This window comes from Phalangium opilio, unplaced genomic scaffold (genome assembly GCF_054372755.1).
Source record: "Phalangium opilio isolate 3A_F unplaced genomic scaffold, DU_Popi_V2 ptg000352l_1, whole genome shotgun sequence".
Taxonomy (NCBI): domain Eukaryota; kingdom Metazoa; phylum Arthropoda; class Arachnida; order Opiliones; family Phalangiidae; genus Phalangium; species Phalangium opilio.
The window spans coordinates 980,901-1,000,304 of NW_028324228.1; the positions used below are offsets into that span (position 1 = coordinate 980,901).

A 19,404-nucleotide genomic window follows, 5' to 3' on the forward strand; every position below is an offset into this window, starting at 1 on the left:
TTACTGAAGGCTATATAGTTCAAGAACGACAAGCGAGAATTAACTACACGCGATTTTGCTGTCCATTTTCCTATTTAGTCTGTACTAAGCCTTTGACAGCGCCTCACCAGGCGTCGCTTTACGATAATCAATGACGTTTCACCTACTTCACTTTTAGACTAGCTCTCAAGAAGTCCCTAGCATTACGAAGTATAGGAAATGACAAACTTATTGAACATATCTTATGAGTAATAGTAGTTGGATTAATTCAATAATTGGTGTGTAAACTTGGAGGTTCGGATAGAAAAAAATGACGTCTGTGCAAAAGGTCTTAAGATTCCACTAGTGAAAAAGGATTACTAAAAAATATAAGTAAAAGCAAATTTGGTATTTGGAATACTTGAAAGATAGCATTTTGGACAAATATTGTAAGATATTGAAGTCCTTTCCACGAAATTCGAGATTACCATCACTATTTTTTCGAAATTGGAAGGATACATGCTATTGCAATGAAATTTATTGAAATCAAATCAAAAACGAATACTCTTATTAAAAATATGAAATTCAATTTTAGGTCCTTACGTCAAGGGCTGCCACGGTAATAGTCTGATTTTCACACATCGTTCTTCTATGAAATTCTTCTCAATCCAAAAAGCTCATGATATTTTCCAAAGCCTTAATGAATCCGGCAGACATATTAAATTATTTATACGTTCATTCGTGACAACGACGCTATAATATTTCTTCGCGTTTTTCACATCACGCCATTTAGCAAATACAATGACGGAGGAAAGGTGACATAGAACTTTTTCCTGTTTCAGACAAATTCTAGTTTCCTCGATCAATAAAGCTTTAACAAGTGTGTGCAGCAAATGTGAAGAAAATTCCGTATACTATAGACCTACTCGTTTTCAAATTGATGCTAGCAATAAATGATTAAAGTCAACGAATTGGCAGTATGAGATCTTCTCATAACATTTGTTTTCTGCCTTAACTTGTTTAAATGTTGCAGGGTAAAAAGAAGAGCCTTGAGACATTAAATTCTGTACGCACCTCGGGTGGAAAATAATTTATAAAATCGATTGCCTGAATGAAGGTAAAAATACGTAAGATGGTAGTCTCCACCAGTTGGGAGTTCTTTCAAATAGATAGCACTTCTATCTGTATGCTTTCATCTCTCCGAGTGACTATACCAAAAATTTAGAAAAATCTGAAATAGGTGATCACTAGTAGTCAAAACGTTAACAATAGCTATGTTTAAAATGATTTTAAGACTAACGTTTCTTAAAACGACTTAATTAGGATAAAAGTAAATTACTGATGTTTAATGTAATTAATATCAATTATGTTTATTTAATTACTTAAGAAAAACCTCTTTCTTCGGAACGACACCCATCAAATTTTATATAGAACGATTAAAGGATATTGCGCGTGAAGGCGATATACATATTCAGTGCATTGTTAACAAGTAGCATTTAAGGTATTAATCCATTTTATTACAAATTATGAAAACTCACCCCAAAGTTAATAAAGCATGAGTAATGATATCTTTCTGTGCTTGCGGCATTGATAGAAATAAGGTATAGTAACTATAGGCTCAATAAAGTTAGTATATAAAACGAGTAATGAAGTTACTTATATCTGCCAACATGGACAGTCGTATGGCAAACATATATTCCTTATTTAGGGGTTAGGTGATGTACGTGTATATAATGATCATGTGAATTCGAATTAACACCAAAAAATACACTGCCAGTTTGCTGTCTGTCTGGAGTCTGTCGCGCCCACGTGACACTTCAACACTAAGCCGTCGAGCCGATTCAACATAGGTTATTTAAGAGTATTAGTAATAAGCTTTGTTATATATTTTCACTTTTATGGTAAATAATCCAAACATGTAATTGCATAACGAAACTCAGGAGAAGACTTATTCCCCGTTCTTTAAACACTCTGTAAATGATATCATGGTTAACACAAACAGCTCCCTTACTCAAAGCTAAATAAATCCTTGAAACATTTTGAATATTTCTAAATTTTGCACAAAATTTATTTTCCTGATGTTTTAGGGTTATGTTTCCTTATACATATAATAATTATATGAGTTTCGTAGTGATTGCCCAAGACGAAAATGAGCCATATTTCCTAATTACTCCTGCACAAATCGATGAATTTCGCAAGAGCCACCACACCCCTGTATTTTCACTAGCACCAACTGGAGATCCTACGAAATTCTCCGATTTCAATTCGACATCGGGTCCCCTTTCTTTCGCGCTCACTTTATTTAACATGCTGGACAACAACTTCATCAATCCTACTGTAATGCCTCTTCTTAAAGATCTCCTTGACACAGGTGGCTTGTTTACAGGTGGGTCCCTTTACACCATAGAGGGGTGGTGACTAGCCCCTATACCACAGCTAACCGACAACGCCCTATACTAACTATTACCGTTAACCTATGCAAGTTTTGATGGAAAAGAGAAACTCCTTAACAAGCGGGGATAGAACTTGCAAACTCTACGCAGAAGGATTTGTTCTCAGATGCCCGGTGCCACAGTTCGGGATCGAACCCGGGATCTTCTTCATGCGAGGCGAAAGCGCTAACCGCTACGCCACCCCACTTAGGTGTAGTTTCATTGGTTTAGAAGGAACGAGTAAGTGATAGATCTATTACTTCCATACTTAAACACATACTCTTCTCTAAAAAGGTGTTCTATTAAAATTTACGCTAGCAATGAAATGAGGTCAAAATACAGCCTAAAAATCGGTCAAATAAACAACTGTTTTGTCTTGTACATATCAAAACACTGACATACATTTTGTTATTCAGAATTTAGGTGATATACGTGTAAGGGTTTGTTATGATCCACTGGATTCAAATCGACACACACTCAAATATTCGAGCATTTTTCAGTCGATCGCGTACAAGTAAACACATCAAATATTCAATTAGTCTTTCGGTTGCTGCTGATTCAAGATGGGGTATTTAAGAGTATTCGTTATGACAAGCGTTGTTCTTTCTTTTCTTTTTTATGGTAAGTGAAGTAATGAACCTTTCAGTGAAGGAGCAATGACAATTCGGTTTCTAACGATTCGTATAAATTTTAAAAAAGTATATAATTAATTTTCGTACCCGCAGTGATAGCCCAAAACGAAAGCACCGAGCCCATTATCTTAATAACTGCAAAACAACTCCAAGATTTTATGACGAAGAATAACATCCCTAAATCTCCCATATCGCCCACTGGACAACCCTTGAAATTCTCTGATTTCAATTCGAACGTAGGCCCCCTTTCCTATCTTGTCATTTTGATTCAAATGATCGATACTTACTACAACAATGGTAAATTAAGTGAACTTCTATTCCAACTACTATCCACTGGTAAGAAGTGAACCTTATTAATTTTTAATGGTTCTAATTAACTCGTATGGCGTAATTATGATATGTAACTTTAATTAATATTTGTATTGATTGAAGGAGGACTAAATATGCTGGAACTCGTAAGAATTTTGGAAGGGATTCTAGTGTTTACTAATAACACTGATTTAGCATTTATTCACGGTGGTATTGAGGTCAGATTGATCGAGTGTTTAGAGGCTTTAAATTTGTAAATAGTTTTCTTTCTGTTCAATAAATAAGTTTAAAGCTAGTATTTGTACCTTTTTATTCCCTATAAAATAGTTAAAACCAAGAAATCAATCGAGGGACCTGTCACTTAAAGGCCAACCAGCCATTAACAGCACTAAACTGATTATCGGTTCGGTGTACAGGGAAAAAATATCGAATAATTGGGATTGTTAACTAGGACATAAACGTACTGCATCTCTAGACAGTACAGTATACTGGAACAGCGCAATTTAGGATTTTTTAGGTCTACTATTGTTTGGTTAAGTGTTATGGGCAAGGGCGTCGGAAGCCAGGGGCAGGGTGGACTCAAGCCCCCTCGATTTTGAACCTGGGGGGCTGAGCCCCCTCAGAATTTCGGCCAGAAAATAGTATAATTAATGTAAATGTTTATATTACTATTAAAAATAAATAGATTTAAAAATATTATATTATTCAGCTGTGATTATGTGATCCCCATGGCTCAAAAACATAAAAAAGGCATAAAATTCCACCCCTCTCGACAAGTGCTAGGCCCCGGGTGAAAAATATTTTTGTCACTCTCGAGAGAGTTCGTCCTATAATAGACCCCCACTGCCAAGACAATATGAACAACCCCTCTTTCCTAAATAGGCGCGATCCACAATGCGGATGGAGCTAGGAGGATATAGGGGTGAAGGAGTCTTCGACTGCCCGATTTCCCATTGAAACGCGCTTACAGATTATCGGCCGTGGTTTCCCCCGTTCTCTCTCGTTCTGGGAGATTCAAAGCCGCGCAACTAGTTCCGCGCACATCGTCATCGGGCGTCGTCTTTTCTTCAGATTTCATTTTTAGTAAAGGCTGCATTTTTTAGTGCTTTAACGGAACATTTATCATTATTTCATTTTTTATTAATTGTAAATTATTTGTTCTTTGATAAAACTGTTGTAGAGGGTACGCTTTTTTACTCTATCCCCAAACCAAAAACTTAAGTAAAAAAGTGTTTAAGATGGACTAAAGCCTGTGGGAGAGTAGAGTTAACACCCGATAACATTAAAAAATGTCATTCTTTCCCCAAATCTCTTACTTTTTACAACACCGCCTACATACAGGCGGTGTTGCTTCTAAGGCCTAAGCTAGCATGAAAAACCCGCTCTTTTTTGAATTGGGATTTGCGTGGTCACGTGATGCGCGTAACCAAGGTGCGCGTGAACGAATCTCCCATGGGAGAGGCCGAAACCTGAGCTCTAAGAACGGGCAGTCGAAGACTCCTTCACCCCTATATCCTCCTAGGATGGAGTAGCTTTTCATGCTTTTTCTCAAAATCTCAATAGGGGCTATTCTCAAATGTTCTAAGGCAAAAATCGTCCAATTTTGACACTTCTCTCACTTTGAGTCACTTGTAATAAAAAGTGACAGGGAAGAAGACTTATACCCCTTAATTACGAAACAAACACGGTTGACCCAATGACCCCATATACTAGCATTTTCAGACTATAAATCTATCTCGTTTATTTCCTTTCCCTAAAAAGCGTAGAAAAATGGGCAAAACTATAGGCCTACTCAGAGTAGGAAATCGAATATAAATATTTCTCTAAGACTAATACTGAAAATCCATTGTTGGTGTTGCAACCATAAGAGTGTAGAGGGGTTTTAAGACTCCTAAATAACGTGTAGGGTGGTCTAAAGGACCAAAAACCCCACTTCACGGAGGTCGCGGGGTTTTGGGAGAGAAAAACGTTCTCTCGCATGAAATGGAAAGTTTTTGAGTCACGCTCTCCCCATACCCCTTTTTTTTATTGAAGCTAGTTTTTTGAAGAAAGAAAGGCAGAAGTAAAAGAAGAGCGCGAGTGGAAGGATGTACTTCCTCTCGAAACATTAAAATTTTCACTTTTAAAACTACAGAAGAGTATTCGTAATTATTTCGAAACTAATGTTACAACATTAAATGGTGCCGAAACCCGGGACCCTTAGCTAATTAATATCGAAGAACGGGTCAATTAGAACTTAGAAGATTTTAATATCGGAATAATCGCGAATTAGAAGAAGAAGAAAATGGCGAACTACGAGGACTCGGCCGAGGTCGTAGCCGCTAGGAAGAAGCGAGCACCAGTGCGTGCCCAAGTAACCAGGTTACTAAAGAAGATCGACGATGAGCTAGCCAATGATCCAACTAATATCATTAATTTGGAATCAATGCTCACTATTTTAACTCAGAAGAAGACGACGTTGGAACGAATGGACGCATTCATTTTGGATGAGATCGCGTCAAGCGACTTATCGACAGAAGAAGAAGTTACGGCGGAGGCGGATACGAGTGCTGATATTGCGGACAGACTAACTTTTTATAAGACTAAATTGAGCTTCGCGATAACGAACTGCAATAAAGAAGAGTCGGTGCGGTCCGCGTCAGGGTCTACAAGTTTATCAGCGGAAACCAGTGTGTTTGTTCCAAGAAACACTAACATTCCATCAGCTCCAGCTAACAACAGTCAGGAGCGGCCACCGGAAGCGGAAGAAAGTTCATCAGCTACGCAAGTACAGGTCCCAATTCCTTACGAACATTTAGCGCATGATCAATCACAATTGGTGTTACCAAAATTAGAAATAGCAAAATATGACGGGGACGTATACGAATGGACCAGTTTTTGGTCTCAATTTGAAGCCGCAGTTCATTTACGTAATTGGCATGATACTACTAAATTTACTTATTTAAAGTCATATTTAGAAGGAGCTGCGGCCACGAGAATCACTGGTCTATCCGTTACGTCGGAAAATTATAAGATCGCGATTGATCTATTGAAAAATAGATTTGGACGTCAAGATGTTTTAGTTATAGCGCATATCAATAAGTTGACCCATCTTCCTGCAGTAGAAAGGTCTAACGATATCGTAGAATTACGAAAGTTTGTTGATATTTGTGAGGTAGAAGTTAAGAGCTTACAAGCATTAGGCATTAATGCAGCAGATAGCCAATTATTGGGCCCGATAGTCATGAGTAAACTTCCAAATGATATCGGTTTAGATTTTAGTAGATTAAGACAAAATGACGGGATAGGGCAAAAGATTAGAATCGAAGAATTGTTGATATTTTTAAGAGACGAAGTACAGAGTAGGGAGCGAGCCTTTTCATTTAAGCAAACCCCTACCTCTGATACCAATAATGCCACCTCCCGCGAACCTCGTGCACCGAGAGTAATAGGAAATGCTAAACCCCAAAATAACGGGTACAAGCCTACAGCTCAAAAAGGAGAAAGATTTTCCACCGTAGCGCTGGCCGCTAACGCCGAAAACACCTGCATTTTCTGTGCCAAGAGCCACAAGGCTGAAGAGTGTAAGAAGTATACAATAGAAGAAAGGAAGGAGATTTTGAAGAAAAAAGCGCGCTGCTATAACTGCGTATACGGGCAACATTTGGCGAGGTTTTGCAATACCAAATTAACCTGTTACTACTGTAAGAAGCGCCATCACGCTGCCGTTTGCGAAAACACGGAGGCGAAGGCGGAGATTGTCAATCAAACCGCGATGTCAGAGATAAGCGCGATCAACGGGGAAGCCTCTACAGTATTATTACAAACAGCTCTCGTTATCGTATATGGCATCGACAATAGTATGGAGCTACGCGTGTTATTTGACGGGGGGAGCCAAAGAACTTTTATTCGAGAAAACGTTTCGAAACAGCTGAATCTCCCAGTTATTGGAGTGGAAGAATTGGTCATCTATCCCTTTAAAAAGAAAACACCGATTTTAGCCGTATGTAGAAGAGTAAAACTTACTTTAAGAAGTTCTAAAAACGGGAACTCCCTGGAAATCGAGGCGTTGGAGTCCCCAGAAGTTACTTCCGCCACTCTGCGGGTACCGGATAGAGAGCTAAGGAAGAAGTTAGAAAGAGAAGGACTCGTAATGGCCGAAGAAGAATTTTATAAGAATGGAATTTCGGACGGAATCTCCATCTTAATTGGATCAGATTATTATTGGAAGGCCATGACGACTAACTGTAGAAGATTAGACGACTCTATGGTAGCCATGCAAAGTATTTTTGGCTGGATTTTGCAAGGTCCAGCTGGACAAGCTACAACGACAGGTGAAATTAGCGTTTCAACTATTATAACGCGAGCCCAACCCGAGGGGTCCGACGTTCCTTCAAATCTCGTACAATATAAGATTTTAAATCTTGAAATCTTAAAAATCTTCAAATCTTTCAAATCCCAGAAAATCTTATAAATTCTTGATAAATCTTTAAATCTTCACAAATCCTTCAAATCCCAGAAAATCTTATAAATTCTAGATAAATCTTTAAATCTTTCAAATCCCAGAAAATCTTTCAAATCCCAGAAAATCTTTCAAATCCCAGAAAATCTTTCAAATCTCAGAAAATCTTTCAAATCCCAGAAAATCTTTCAAATCCCAGAAAATCTTTCAAATCCCAGAAAATCTTTCAAATCCCAGAAAATCTTTCAAATCCCAGAAAATCTTTCAAATCTCAGAAAATCTTTCAAATCCCAGAAAATCTTTCAAATCCCAGAAAATCTTTCAAATCCCAGAAAATCTTTCAAATCCCAGAAAATCTTTCAAATCCCAGAAAATCTTTCAAATCCCAGAAAATCTTTCAAATCCCAGAAAATCTTTCAAATCCCAGAAAATCTTTCAAATCCCAGAAAATCTTTCTAATCCTTGATAAAGCTTTCCCAATCTTTCAATCTTCAACCCATAGTCTTTCATTCTTCAAATCAACGTTCAAATCATTCTCAAGCTTTAAATCCACACAGAAAGTTATCCCACGTGACTGCTACATTTCTTGAAGCGTTCTCATAGCTGACTACATAAAGCCCGTATGTTCCCGGGGTTTAAGCATGGAACCCTCCCGCGAAAGGACTTCATAGACTTCCATTTACTAGCCTTGAGTCAACCGTTCCATAACTTCCATTTCCATTCCCCATTTTGGACGATACCAAATTGACTGTTTTTAAAGGGGTGATTACTAGTATCGCACGAAAAAACGTTATATATGGCATGTTTTCAAAGGAGTTTGGCGCAGCTTGTAGCTCCTACAGGGAAGCACGAAAGGGGAACGGTGTGGTTATTTCCCATTGCTAAATTCCATACTCAAACCTTTGTAACACTGCTTAAAAGTTCGTCAAACTTGCAGCTGGAAATATTGGCTTTAAAATTGAAATATTAGCTCGGATAAGTTGCTAATTGTTAAGGATAAATTTATTGAACTGCAAATCGTGATTTATTGTATTGCGAATGCTCAATGGAAACTCAAACGTCAGAAGAATTTTTTGAAGAACAATTTAAGAGACTACCACAACAGGTATCCAAATGCTTACAAATGACGGGTTACGACAATAAGGACGCTTTAGTCCTCTTGAAAGACATTTCGCAAATAGAAAAATACTTAAAATCGAAAGGGCAGTTTTTACTTAAAATATCACGTAATGACGCTGAGATTGCACTTGGAATTTTCAAAAGCATACCAGAGGAATTTGAATTTATGCCCGGTCACCGCGCTATATTAGATTGCTTTGTACGGAAATTGAAGTTTCTAGAACATTCTTTGGAAACGGATAAGGCGCCACAACCACCACATAAGCGACCAAAATGCTCTATTAATGATTCTAGTTGCGAAATTCAACCAAATAAAAAATCAGAAAGTTCTATGAGTTTTGACGAAATAAACTCAAAGATTGTCAAAAATCTAATGGCTTGGTCAAAAAAGCAGGAAGGAGTACATGTTCAACAATTAACGGAAAATATTCATTATCGTGTGTCTGCAAGTCAGTCGCCGGAGATCTCACCAATCATTATCTGTCTATGTTGCAATGCGAAGTTTCATATTACTATTACAAAAGGATATGTTGTACTTTCAAATTTTACTAGGCACATAAAACAATGTCCTAAACTGAAAAGGAGCGGGAGTTTGTTAAAACAACTTCAAATAACAAATTCATTTCTACCAAAATGCGTAGAAATTGAAGATCCAAGCACTTCCAGTCAAGGTATGAATTGCTTACTTTTAATTGCACAATGTTAAAAGAGATTTTAAGTAAAATTGATTTGTGACTTAGGTAATTTAATGTGTAACCTTAATGAAAATGTGAACCATTTGGAAACTGAAGGAAACGAAAAAGATGAAGATATAAGTTCCAGGTGCTCAAGGCATGAAGACACTGAGGAGCGGTAGGTTCTTACACACCTTGGCCTGTATAACGCAAACAAAACCATTTTCCTGTATAACAAGCTAGTCGTACTTAGTATTTTCTTGTGTAAAGCTTTGCAAGTAAAATATTTTTTTCAAAACTGTGGGTACATTAATCAGATATTAGTTATAGTTAAATCATGGACATAAACCAAAAGCGCTTTAAATGGTGGGTGTAAAGGAAAATCGTCGGATTTTTTTATCTAGTCTTCTACTAATTATTAGCCTTATCTGCATAGTGAAACATCCAGAAAATACCTACGAATTAGTATGAGATTTCACAGATAATTTGGAATTTGCGCCTCCGACCAATTACGTAACGCCCTGCCTTCTTGCTTACCAAATTCCCGTGAAACACTCGATTTCTCGCACCATGATTATCACATTGCTCGCAAATTTTATCAAATCTCGGGATAAATTTCATTCGACTTGGAGCGCACCATGGGAATTTGTTAATAAAAAGACGGGGCGATTGGTCAGAGGTGCAAATTCCAAATTATCTATGAAATCTCAAACTAATTTAAATTTTAAAATCATTCGGAGGTATTTCCTGGATGAAGGTTGGTCTTATATTTAGAAGAACAGATAAAAAAATGACTTGATTTTCCATTTCACCCTCCCTTTAAAGAAAAAGTTAGTTATTCGGTTGTGGACTGGGTGGAAAACTTTGAAATGGATTATGAAGTGCGGGGGCATGGGAAGGAAGGTACTTATGACCTGGATTCTTACTCTGCAAACCGATTTTTGCTCCTCCCACCTCATGTCGCGTGCAATTACTACAGTGACCAATATTTTACTTTTCCTTCCATCCCGCCCCTATTTCTTTACAATTATTTTCCTTTAACCATGCATAAATCTATGGCATAAAATGACATTTCTTGGGGAAATCAAACGCTATACAGGGTGTTTCTGAAAAGTCCATCACAAATTAAGGGGCGTGTTTATGGGACCAAACTGAGCGGAAAGTACCAAAGAACATGGGGTGTACAACATTTTGTTACGGAGATATGGCCTTCCAAACATTCGCCCCTAAAACAAGGAAATATCCAAAAATGAGGAGTAACACTTAAGACCGACTAACCAGCTTGTTTAAAATTACTAGACAATTTCAATAGCCTTTAATCGAACAATTGATTTCTACCTTTACTAATCAGAAGCGTATAAATGAGTAGAAGTATGCCTACGGTGGTAATGTAAAATTAATCCCAAGTGACATGATGTTTCAAGATCTTCCCAGCACCAAGTAAAATGGTTCTGATTGAAGGGACTTTTATTAGCACAGCGTAAACAACGTTATTTTCAGGAATTAGTCCAAATGTCCACGGGCGGCATTACAAAAACGAGGCAGTCTTTCGAATGATACTTGGACATGTTGGAAGATCCCTGGCTTGTTCCTGTTATCTCAAACCGTAAAAAGCTACGCAAATCTTCATCATAACGGACAACACTCTTGTACGTTAGGTATGACCTTGAGAAAACCTAAAAGGACATCTCGAATGTATTTGAAAAACCCATCTCCAATTAAGGGGCGTGTTGTTTGTTTCCAACAGAGTAAACTCGCCCAGAGAACAATTACAATGCAGAGCCACGTTTCGGCGTTAATGGCCCACAAAGGTGGTCCCAAACAAAAGAACAAACTTTAATTTGTTTCGTTCAGTAAGTGTTTCATGTGTCATAGATAAAACGCCATGATTAATGCACAAAGAAAATGAATTTATTGACAAGTTTTAACATTTAATTGCAACTAGTTACAAAAATTGTTCAAAGTGTTCACCACCCGCGTTAAGGCACACATTAGCACGTCTTACAAATGAATCCCTTACACGTTGAAAAATGCCTGGAGTTTCGCGAATTGTTTGACAGCCGTGAATTATTCGTCGACGTAGCTCTTCAACATCGGGCACTTCAGTCTGATAAACTAAGTCTTTCAGGTGGCCCCAAAGAAAGAAATCACAAGGGTTCAGATCGGGTGATCGAGCAGGCCACTCCACAGGTCCACCTCGACCTAACCACCGCAAAGGGAAGGTCGCGTTAAGATAATTTCGGACCGCGATGCTGAAATGTGGTGGTGCACCATCGTGCATGAACCACATTCTGTTTACCAAACCTAAGGGTACGTCTTCGAGTAGTTCCGGTAAATCGTCCCGTAAGAACTGCAAGTAAGCCACACCGTTTAACCTGGGCTCTAGGAAATATGGCCCAATTAAATTGTCACCCACAATACCACACCACACGTTTAAACTGAATTGTACTTGGTGACTTCTAACGCAAGTTGCGTGGGGGTTTAGCTGGGACCATTGATGTTTATTATGTAAGTTAATAATACCATCCCGTGAAAAGTTAGCTTCGTCAGTAACCAACAAATCCCGTGGGAAATCGATATCGTTTACTTTAGCCAGAAACCACTGACAAAACGCCGTGCGTCGTGGGTAGTCCGCTGGATTCAAACCTTGAACTTTTTGAACATGGAAAGGATGAAACCGGTGGCTTCTGAGGATTTTCCACACGAGCGTGTGGTTTACGCCTAATCGGCGACCAACTTGGCGGGTACTTGATTCAGGCTCGTCCTCGAAAATGGTGAGAACTTCGTCTTCTACGGCCTCTGGGATGGCTCTCGCTCTAGGTTGAGGTCCAGCCGGTTGGATTCGTCCATCTTGCCTCAAACGTCTGTCCACAGCCTCGAACGTCAGTCGATTTGGTAGTCGCCTCTGCGGAAATCTTTCCTGATACAAGCGTACAGCTGCAGCGGCATTCCCCTCGGCTAGTCCATACATTAGGTGCATATCCGCATATTTGGCATTTGTGAAGAAAGGCATTGTAACAGACTTCGTTGAATTATGAGTTTAATAAAACAAACACATGTACGTGAAACCTCTTTTATTCCTTTCTTAAAAAACATAGTGCTCTGTTTTAGTGCTCTGTTTTTTAAGAATAGGCGAAGTTCTCACTATTTTCGAGGACGATCCAAAAACAAGCAGCCGCCGATTGGTTTGCTGATTAAGAAAAAACCACACGCAACTTGCGTTAGAATTCACAAAGTACAATTCAGCTTAAACGTGTGGTGTAGTATTGTGGGTGACAATTTAATTGGGCCATATTTCCTAGAGCCCAGGTTAAACGGTGTGGCTTACTTGTAGTTCTTACGGGACGATTTACCAGAACTACTCGAAGACGTACCCTTAGGTTTAATAAACAGAATGTGGTTCATGCACGATGGTGCACCACCACATTTCAGCATCGCGGTCCGAAAACTTGTCAATAACATTTTCTTTGTGCATTAATCATGGCGTTTTATCTATGACACATGAAACACTTACTGAACGAAACAAATTAAAGTTTGTTCTTTTGTTTGGGACCACCTTTGTGGGCCATTAACGCTGAAACGTGGCTCTGCATTGTAATTGTTCTCTGGGCGAGTTTACTCTGTTGGAAACAAACAACACGCCCCTTAATTGGAGATGGGTTTTTCAAATACATTCGAGATGTCCTTTTAGGTTTTCTCAAGGTCATACCTAACGTACAAGAGTGTTGTCCGTGATGATGAAGATTTGCGTAGCTTTTTACGGTTTGAGATAACAGGAACAAGCCAGGGATCTTCCAACATGTCCAAGTATCATTCGAAAGACTGCCTCGTTTTTGTAATGCCGCCCGTGGACATTTGGACTAATTCCTGAAAATAACGTTGTTTACGCTGTGCTAATAAAAGTCCCTTCAATCAGAACCATTTTACTTGGTGCTGGGAAGATCTTGAAACATCATGTCACTTGGGATTAATTTTACATTACCACCGTAGGCATACTTCTACTCATTTATACGCTTCTGATTAGTAAAGGTAGAAATCAATTGTTCGATTAAAGGCTATTGAAATTGTCTAGTAATTTTAAACAAGCTGGTTAGTCGGTCTTAAGTGTTACTCCTCATTTTTGGATATTTCCTTGTTTTAGGGGCGAATGTTTGGAAGGCCATATCTCCGTAACAAAATGTTGTACACCCCATGTTATTTGGTACTTTCCGCTCAGTTTGGTCCCATAAACACGCCCCTTAATTTGTGATGGACTTTTCAGAAACACCCTGTATAACGGATATCCTTATATGCGTCCCATAATTGGTATATGTTGATAGGAAAACCGACCACCAAGCAACAAATACGTCGGGGACGAGATGGTCCAGAGAGGAAAGACTCAAGAGAAGTCTTCGTAAATCAGCCCAAGATTGTGCTAAAATCACAAACTACTTTCCGTGTCTTGACAAAATTGAGCAGTTAATTCGAGAAAATGAATCGCTTAAAATTGAACTGAAACATCAATTTAGTGGCAATGGCATAGTGGTCCAAGAAGGTTTGGAACCTAATAATCTTTTACGCCAGCTTTATGAAAACTGTATCAAGAACACCAAAGCCAAGTCCCCTAGGCATGATGATGTTATCAAAAATTTCTCAAAATTGTTGCTGATATGGGCAGGAAAACACTGCTATGAATTTATTTCAAAAAACGTCGGTCGGGCTATTCCAAGTGTGAGGCAAGTTGAACGGTTAATTGCTTCTACAACTAAAGCTAACGAGGGGGAAATAAGAATTGAAGCCTTACAAAATCATCTAAGAAACTATGGAGATGAAAAGCGTCTGGTAGTGTTGAGCGAGGATGCAACTCGCTGTACAGCTAAAATATCTTATGATTCCGAAACAAATCAATGCGTTGGTTTTGTTCCTCCCCTGGACAGCAATGGTTTGCCCATTCCAGGATCTTTCCCATTTAGCGATTTGGAAAAAGCTCATAACTACATGCATTCTTCAAAGAAAGCTGAGCTAGTGCACGTTGTAATGGTTCAAAGTTTGAAAAAAGGAGTTCCACCATTTGCATTGATGATTTTCGGAACCGATAATAAATATGGAAAGAAAGTCATCCAGTCACGCTGGAAATACGTAGTCAACCAGCTTAAAGAAAATGGAATCACGGTTCTTGCAGTGTCTTCCGACGGAGATCCAAAATATTTACAAGCCATGTGTGAAAGCCATCGCAACAATAATGTGGTGTCAATAGCAGATATGATTTTAAATGCCCGGGATGCGTCGATCGCGTCTTTTCCATTGCTTTTCTTTCAAGATGCGGTCCACCTAGCAGCGAAAATGCGCACAAGACTTGTTCAGCCCAGCAACGTTCTGGCTATGGGAAGTAAGATTTGTAGTAAAGGATACCTCGACATTCTTTTTGAAGAAAAATCAAAACTTGATCACGGGTTGAAGGGAAGTGACTTGGACGTCAAAGACCGTCAAAATTTTGCAGCTGCGGAAAGACTTTATTCAGAAAAAACAATTGAACTGTTAAAAGAGATACCAGGTGCTGAAGGAACGGCAACATACCTCCAAATAATGAGATATTCTGTTCTGCCGTTTTTAAAGAATGATCTTTCTGTGATTGAGAGAATTAAAATGTCTTTCTGTGCTCTATATTTTTATAGAGGGTGGAAAGCATGGCTATCGCATCATGCGCAGTTTACTGTAAAGAACAATTTTATTACTCGAAACGCACACCTGTGCGTAGAAGTAAATGCCTATTCGCTCTTATTGTTTCATCACCGATTGCGAAAATCAAATTGCAAGGAAGCTTTCCTTCCAACGCTCCTTGGAAGCCAGCAATGTGAAGGCTTTTTCAGAGCATCACGAAGCATGACTTCGGTGTTCTCAACCGTAGTCAACTTTTCAGTTCACGAATTACTGTACCGATTGAGAAGATTGGATGTTCAAATGGAATTATCCACTGAGGACAACCATATGTTTATTCCAAGAGATAAGAAAAAGATTTTGATTGGTGTAAATGAAACTTCCGAGGAATTGGCAGATCTGGTTGATATATCCATGACAATTGCAGAAAGTAAAATTCAAGCACTAGATATATTAAAAAGTGTCGGAATACACAGCACACTTGAAGACCTCGCACATTCAGAGTTGCATAGTCTACATTTTGCAAAGCAAATTGAGGGAGTAGTTTTTGATCATGAGGAAACTGAGCTGCATTATGATGACCCAAATGATCGCTCAAAACTAGTGGCACCAAATGTTGATGATTACCAACCAGACGAAGATGATCTTATTGTTTTAAACAAATTTTCAAAGAATGAATCTTTAGAGTCAAATACAGATATAGCGCTTCTACCCAACAGCCCGTACGTAAAATACACTACGAAAAGTTCAAATGCATCACCTATTATACGAAAAACTACTGCACTGTGGCTGCTTCAAGACCCTAACCGACTTTCAAGCGATCGAACTTTACGTGTCAGAGGTTCCGATGAAAAAAAGCACAGTTTTGTCCAAGGCAATGAAGAAGGACTAAAACCACGATCTACTATAAAAGTAGGTGATTTCTGCGCCTTCAACGTAGAAAATAATCTTATTTTGGGAAGAGTTCTCCAGTTTTGTTACCTCGAAGGTAAACGGAAATCGGATGTTGCATACAGCAGCATGTATGTAAATACAAAACCACCACCCAAGAATTCAGTAGGAGCATTGTGCAACTGGTTTGAACTCTATTCTGTTACTGATCACTATAAATTTAAACTAAACGCCATTCCTTACAATTACGCGGACATTAAATTTTACCTCTGTACAATACCAACAGAACTGCTTTGGTTTGAAAATGAAATTCTTAAAGTCGAAAAAGACCTTTATGACTTTATAAACCAATTTTTGAACAAATGATAAAAATATGAATTTTGTTACGTTATTTTACGCAACAGATGCGTTGGTGACCTACCACAAAGCCATGTTTATGTTAGCTAGGCAACATTTCATGAAGATTAACCTATTTGATATTAATCGAGTTATATTTAGTCTTTGAAATTCATACGCCTTCGTACTTCCAACGATGATGCATTTTAAAGTCAAATTTCGAGCTTTAAAGTCATTGAACGCGTTAATTCCAACTTTTAGATACTTATCAGAATTTTCAGCTTGATTATCGACTAAATCTTTTTAGGATTATATTATATTGCTTAAAGAAGAAATATTTGGTCTCTAAGCACGAACAGCACTAAAAATGAACCTGTAAAATTTTTACTAAATCGTGTTGGCATCCCTTTAAAATGTATCTAGGCACACGTACTAACATAAGTGAATCATATTACAGCTCCCTATAAGTACTGGACGTAGGTTATGCTTTGTAAACAGCGTTTTCTTCCAAGACATCCAAGCCCGCCATCTTTAGCTCAGTTTTACAAGTATAGTTTTCCCATTAACCCGGCCCTGGAGTTACGTTAACCTAAGGAAGTTCCGGTTGATGATAACAGCTGTCAGACCGCCGTCAGTGTCGTGATTAGTGTGAAGCTTATTATCGCGTTATAATTTTGATTTAGAATGGCTTATGTTAGGATCAATGTAACTAATTTCAATTGTTGCATGCCCACATTAAAGAGACATCTGAACACGATCTATGTGATATTAAAAGCACTTAACCGTAAGCAACTAAAAAAACGTTTTGTAAAACTGAAAAATATTGACCAGCATCTTTCGCAAACGGAAAACTTTAAAGCATTGAAAAAATTTGTCACACTTAAAAAAGGAAATCAAATTTCTATGTCGACGCACATAACCTTTAATTAGTAATAAATCGGTCCAACTATCCCCGCTAAAAATCTTTAAATCGATCGGTGGAAGCTTAGCTCAGTGCTGTACTTGGGATACATTAAAAATATTCTAGCATGATGAAGGCTATTTTGATAATTTGAATTCATATTAATTTCCTTTTCAACACAAGCGTTTAAAAATACCTATAGACCGCCAATTATTTTTCAAAATCGGAAAAATAAAGTGGACTTCTACTATTATATTCACAACCCAACATTTGTATGGAACAACTTGTTTCCTTCCGCGCTCTTTTCTCCCAAACCTTTCCTCATTGGCTACCAGACTACCACTTATTTCCGTTTGCTTCGCCCGCTTATTAAAAATTACTTTCGCGCCAAAATCATTCCTCTGGTTTAGTTCACAAATTCGCCGCTGCGTTTCGCATATACCCTTTTCTCTTCAGTGCTAGGAGACAATGCTGATGCACGGCGATGTTATATCGTCCAGTACTTCTAGGGAGTTGTAATATGATCCACTTCTGGTACTAAGAATGTACAAATTAAAATGAATTAAAATAACTAAGCCTATACCGAAAAAAGGTCTTAAAGCTAATATTATCATATTTCTCTCAAATTCTTATCCCTAACAAATCTTCAAACCACAAACAATCGTCAAATCCTAAAAAAATCTTAAATACCCGCCGAATTCCAAAAAACCTCAAATTCGCAAAATATCTTCAAACCTCTAAGAAATCTTCAAATCTAAACAAATTATCGAATCCCTAGACAATTCTTTAAATCTATATCTATATAAATAGATAGTCCTGACTGACTCACTGACAGACTGATAATCAACGCTCAGTCCAAACCGCTTGCCCAAGAAGGCTGAAAATTTGCAGGAACGTTAAGCTTTGTCCACATTGAGCTCGCGCTCGCGTGTTCGCGCCTTCGTCTATTCGCATCTTCGCAACAGATCACGAAAAATATTTGCACTTCTTTTCTGACACACGAAAAAATTTTGCTTTTGACATTCTGAGAGCCAATAAAGTTTGAGCAATCATTGTGTCATCTGCCCTTCCCCATTGACGTTGTCCAAAGAGAAAAACGAAACTAATCGCCCCTCTTAAGTTGTAGGCGCGTATTAAGAAAGATTTCCCCCCAATTTGTCCCCATCCTAAATGGCGCCTAGAAATGTAAAAAAATCTTCTCTATACAACAGAATCCGCGCGTTTCAACCAATTTCGCAAATATTTAGTTCACTGGTTTCCTTTAACCTATAGACGGGCTGAATGGTCTTTCGGGTGCTATTTTTTGCCATCTTTTTAAATAGCGGCAAAACTTAAAAACCTTTCTTTATGGAATAATGTCCGCGTGAAAAGTAATAAAAAATTATCCCGAAAGGGGCTGACTGGCAACGCCGAGTGCTTTCGCTCCTAGGGTGCTACAAAAATATTAGTCATCAGTAAAATCTACCCATTCTTTATATCGTTTTGATGGAAGTTCTTATTACACGCTAGTCCTTAATAAATCTTCAAACCCTTAATAAATCTTCAATCCCTTAATAAATCTTCAAGCCCTTAATAAATCTTCAAACCCTTAATAAATCGTCAAATCCTTAAAAAATCGTCAAATCCTTAAAAAATCATCAAGTCCCCCAAAAGTCTTCAAATCAATAAGTCCCCAAAAAGTCTTCAAATCCTTAATAAATCATCGAATCCTTAATAAATCATCGAATCATTAACAAATCTTCGAATCATTAACAAATCTTCGAATCGTTAACTAATCTTCGAATCATAAAAAATCTTTAAATCCTTAACAAATCTTTAAATCCTTAACAAATCTTTAAATCCTTAACAAATCTTTAAATCCTTAACAAATCTTTAAATCCTTAACAAATCTTTAAATCCTTAACAAATCTTTAAATCCTTAACAAATCTTTAAATCCTTAACAAATCTTTAAATCCTTAACAAATCTTTAAATCCTTAACAAATCTTTAAATCCTTAACAAATCTTTAAATCCTTAACAAATCTTTAAATCCTTAACAAATCTTTAAATCCTTAACAAATCTTTAAATCCTTAA

At 37.9% G+C, this 19,404-nt stretch overlaps 1 protein-coding gene and 2 long non-coding RNA genes across 4 annotated transcripts; 2 read left to right on the forward strand and 1 right to left on the reverse strand.

Moving 5' to 3' along the window:
• Positions 1-8,059: 8,059 nt before the first annotated feature.
• Positions 8,060-16,459, forward strand: LOC149602752 (uncharacterized). Its single transcript, XM_089860238.1, has 3 exons — positions 8,060-9,562; positions 9,632-9,743; positions 13,885-16,459. The coding sequence occupies exons 1-3, from the start codon at positions 8,818-8,820 to the stop codon at positions 16,457-16,459; spliced, it is 3,432 nt and encodes a 1,143-aa protein (XP_089716364.1). The 5' UTR covers positions 8,060-8,817.
• On the reverse strand, positions 10,848-13,736 carry LOC149602753 (uncharacterized). Of its 2 annotated transcripts, none has more exons than XR_016376985.1 (3): positions 13,275-13,736; positions 13,080-13,185; positions 10,848-11,767 (listed from the first exon to the last, which is right to left on the reverse strand). It is a non-coding gene; the product is annotated as an uncharacterized LOC149602753 (long non-coding RNA). The 2 variants fall into 2 exon arrangements; XR_016376984.1 differs by having other exon boundaries at positions 13,284-13,734.
• On the forward strand, positions 11,766-12,633 carry LOC149602754 (uncharacterized). Its single transcript, XR_016376986.1, has 2 exons — positions 11,766-12,073; positions 12,158-12,633. It is a non-coding gene; the product is annotated as an uncharacterized LOC149602754 (long non-coding RNA).
• Positions 16,460-19,404: the final 2,945 nt, after the last annotated feature.

What these genes read in the sequence shown, in the direction of transcription:
- LOC149602752 (XM_089860238.1), top strand. Translation starts at nt 8,818, where the DNA reads ATGGAAACTCAAACGTCAGAAGAATTTTTTGAAGAACAATTTAAGAGA. An exon ending in TCCAAGCACTTCCAGTCAAG is followed by an intron (nt 9,563 to 9,631) that starts GTATGAATTGCT and finishes TTTGTGACTTAG; the next exon opens with GTAATTTAATGTGTAACCTT. An exon ending in CATGAAGACACTGAGGAGCG is followed by an intron (nt 9,744 to 13,884) that starts GTAGGTTCTTAC and finishes ATATGTTGATAG; the next exon opens with GAAAACCGACCACCAAGCAA.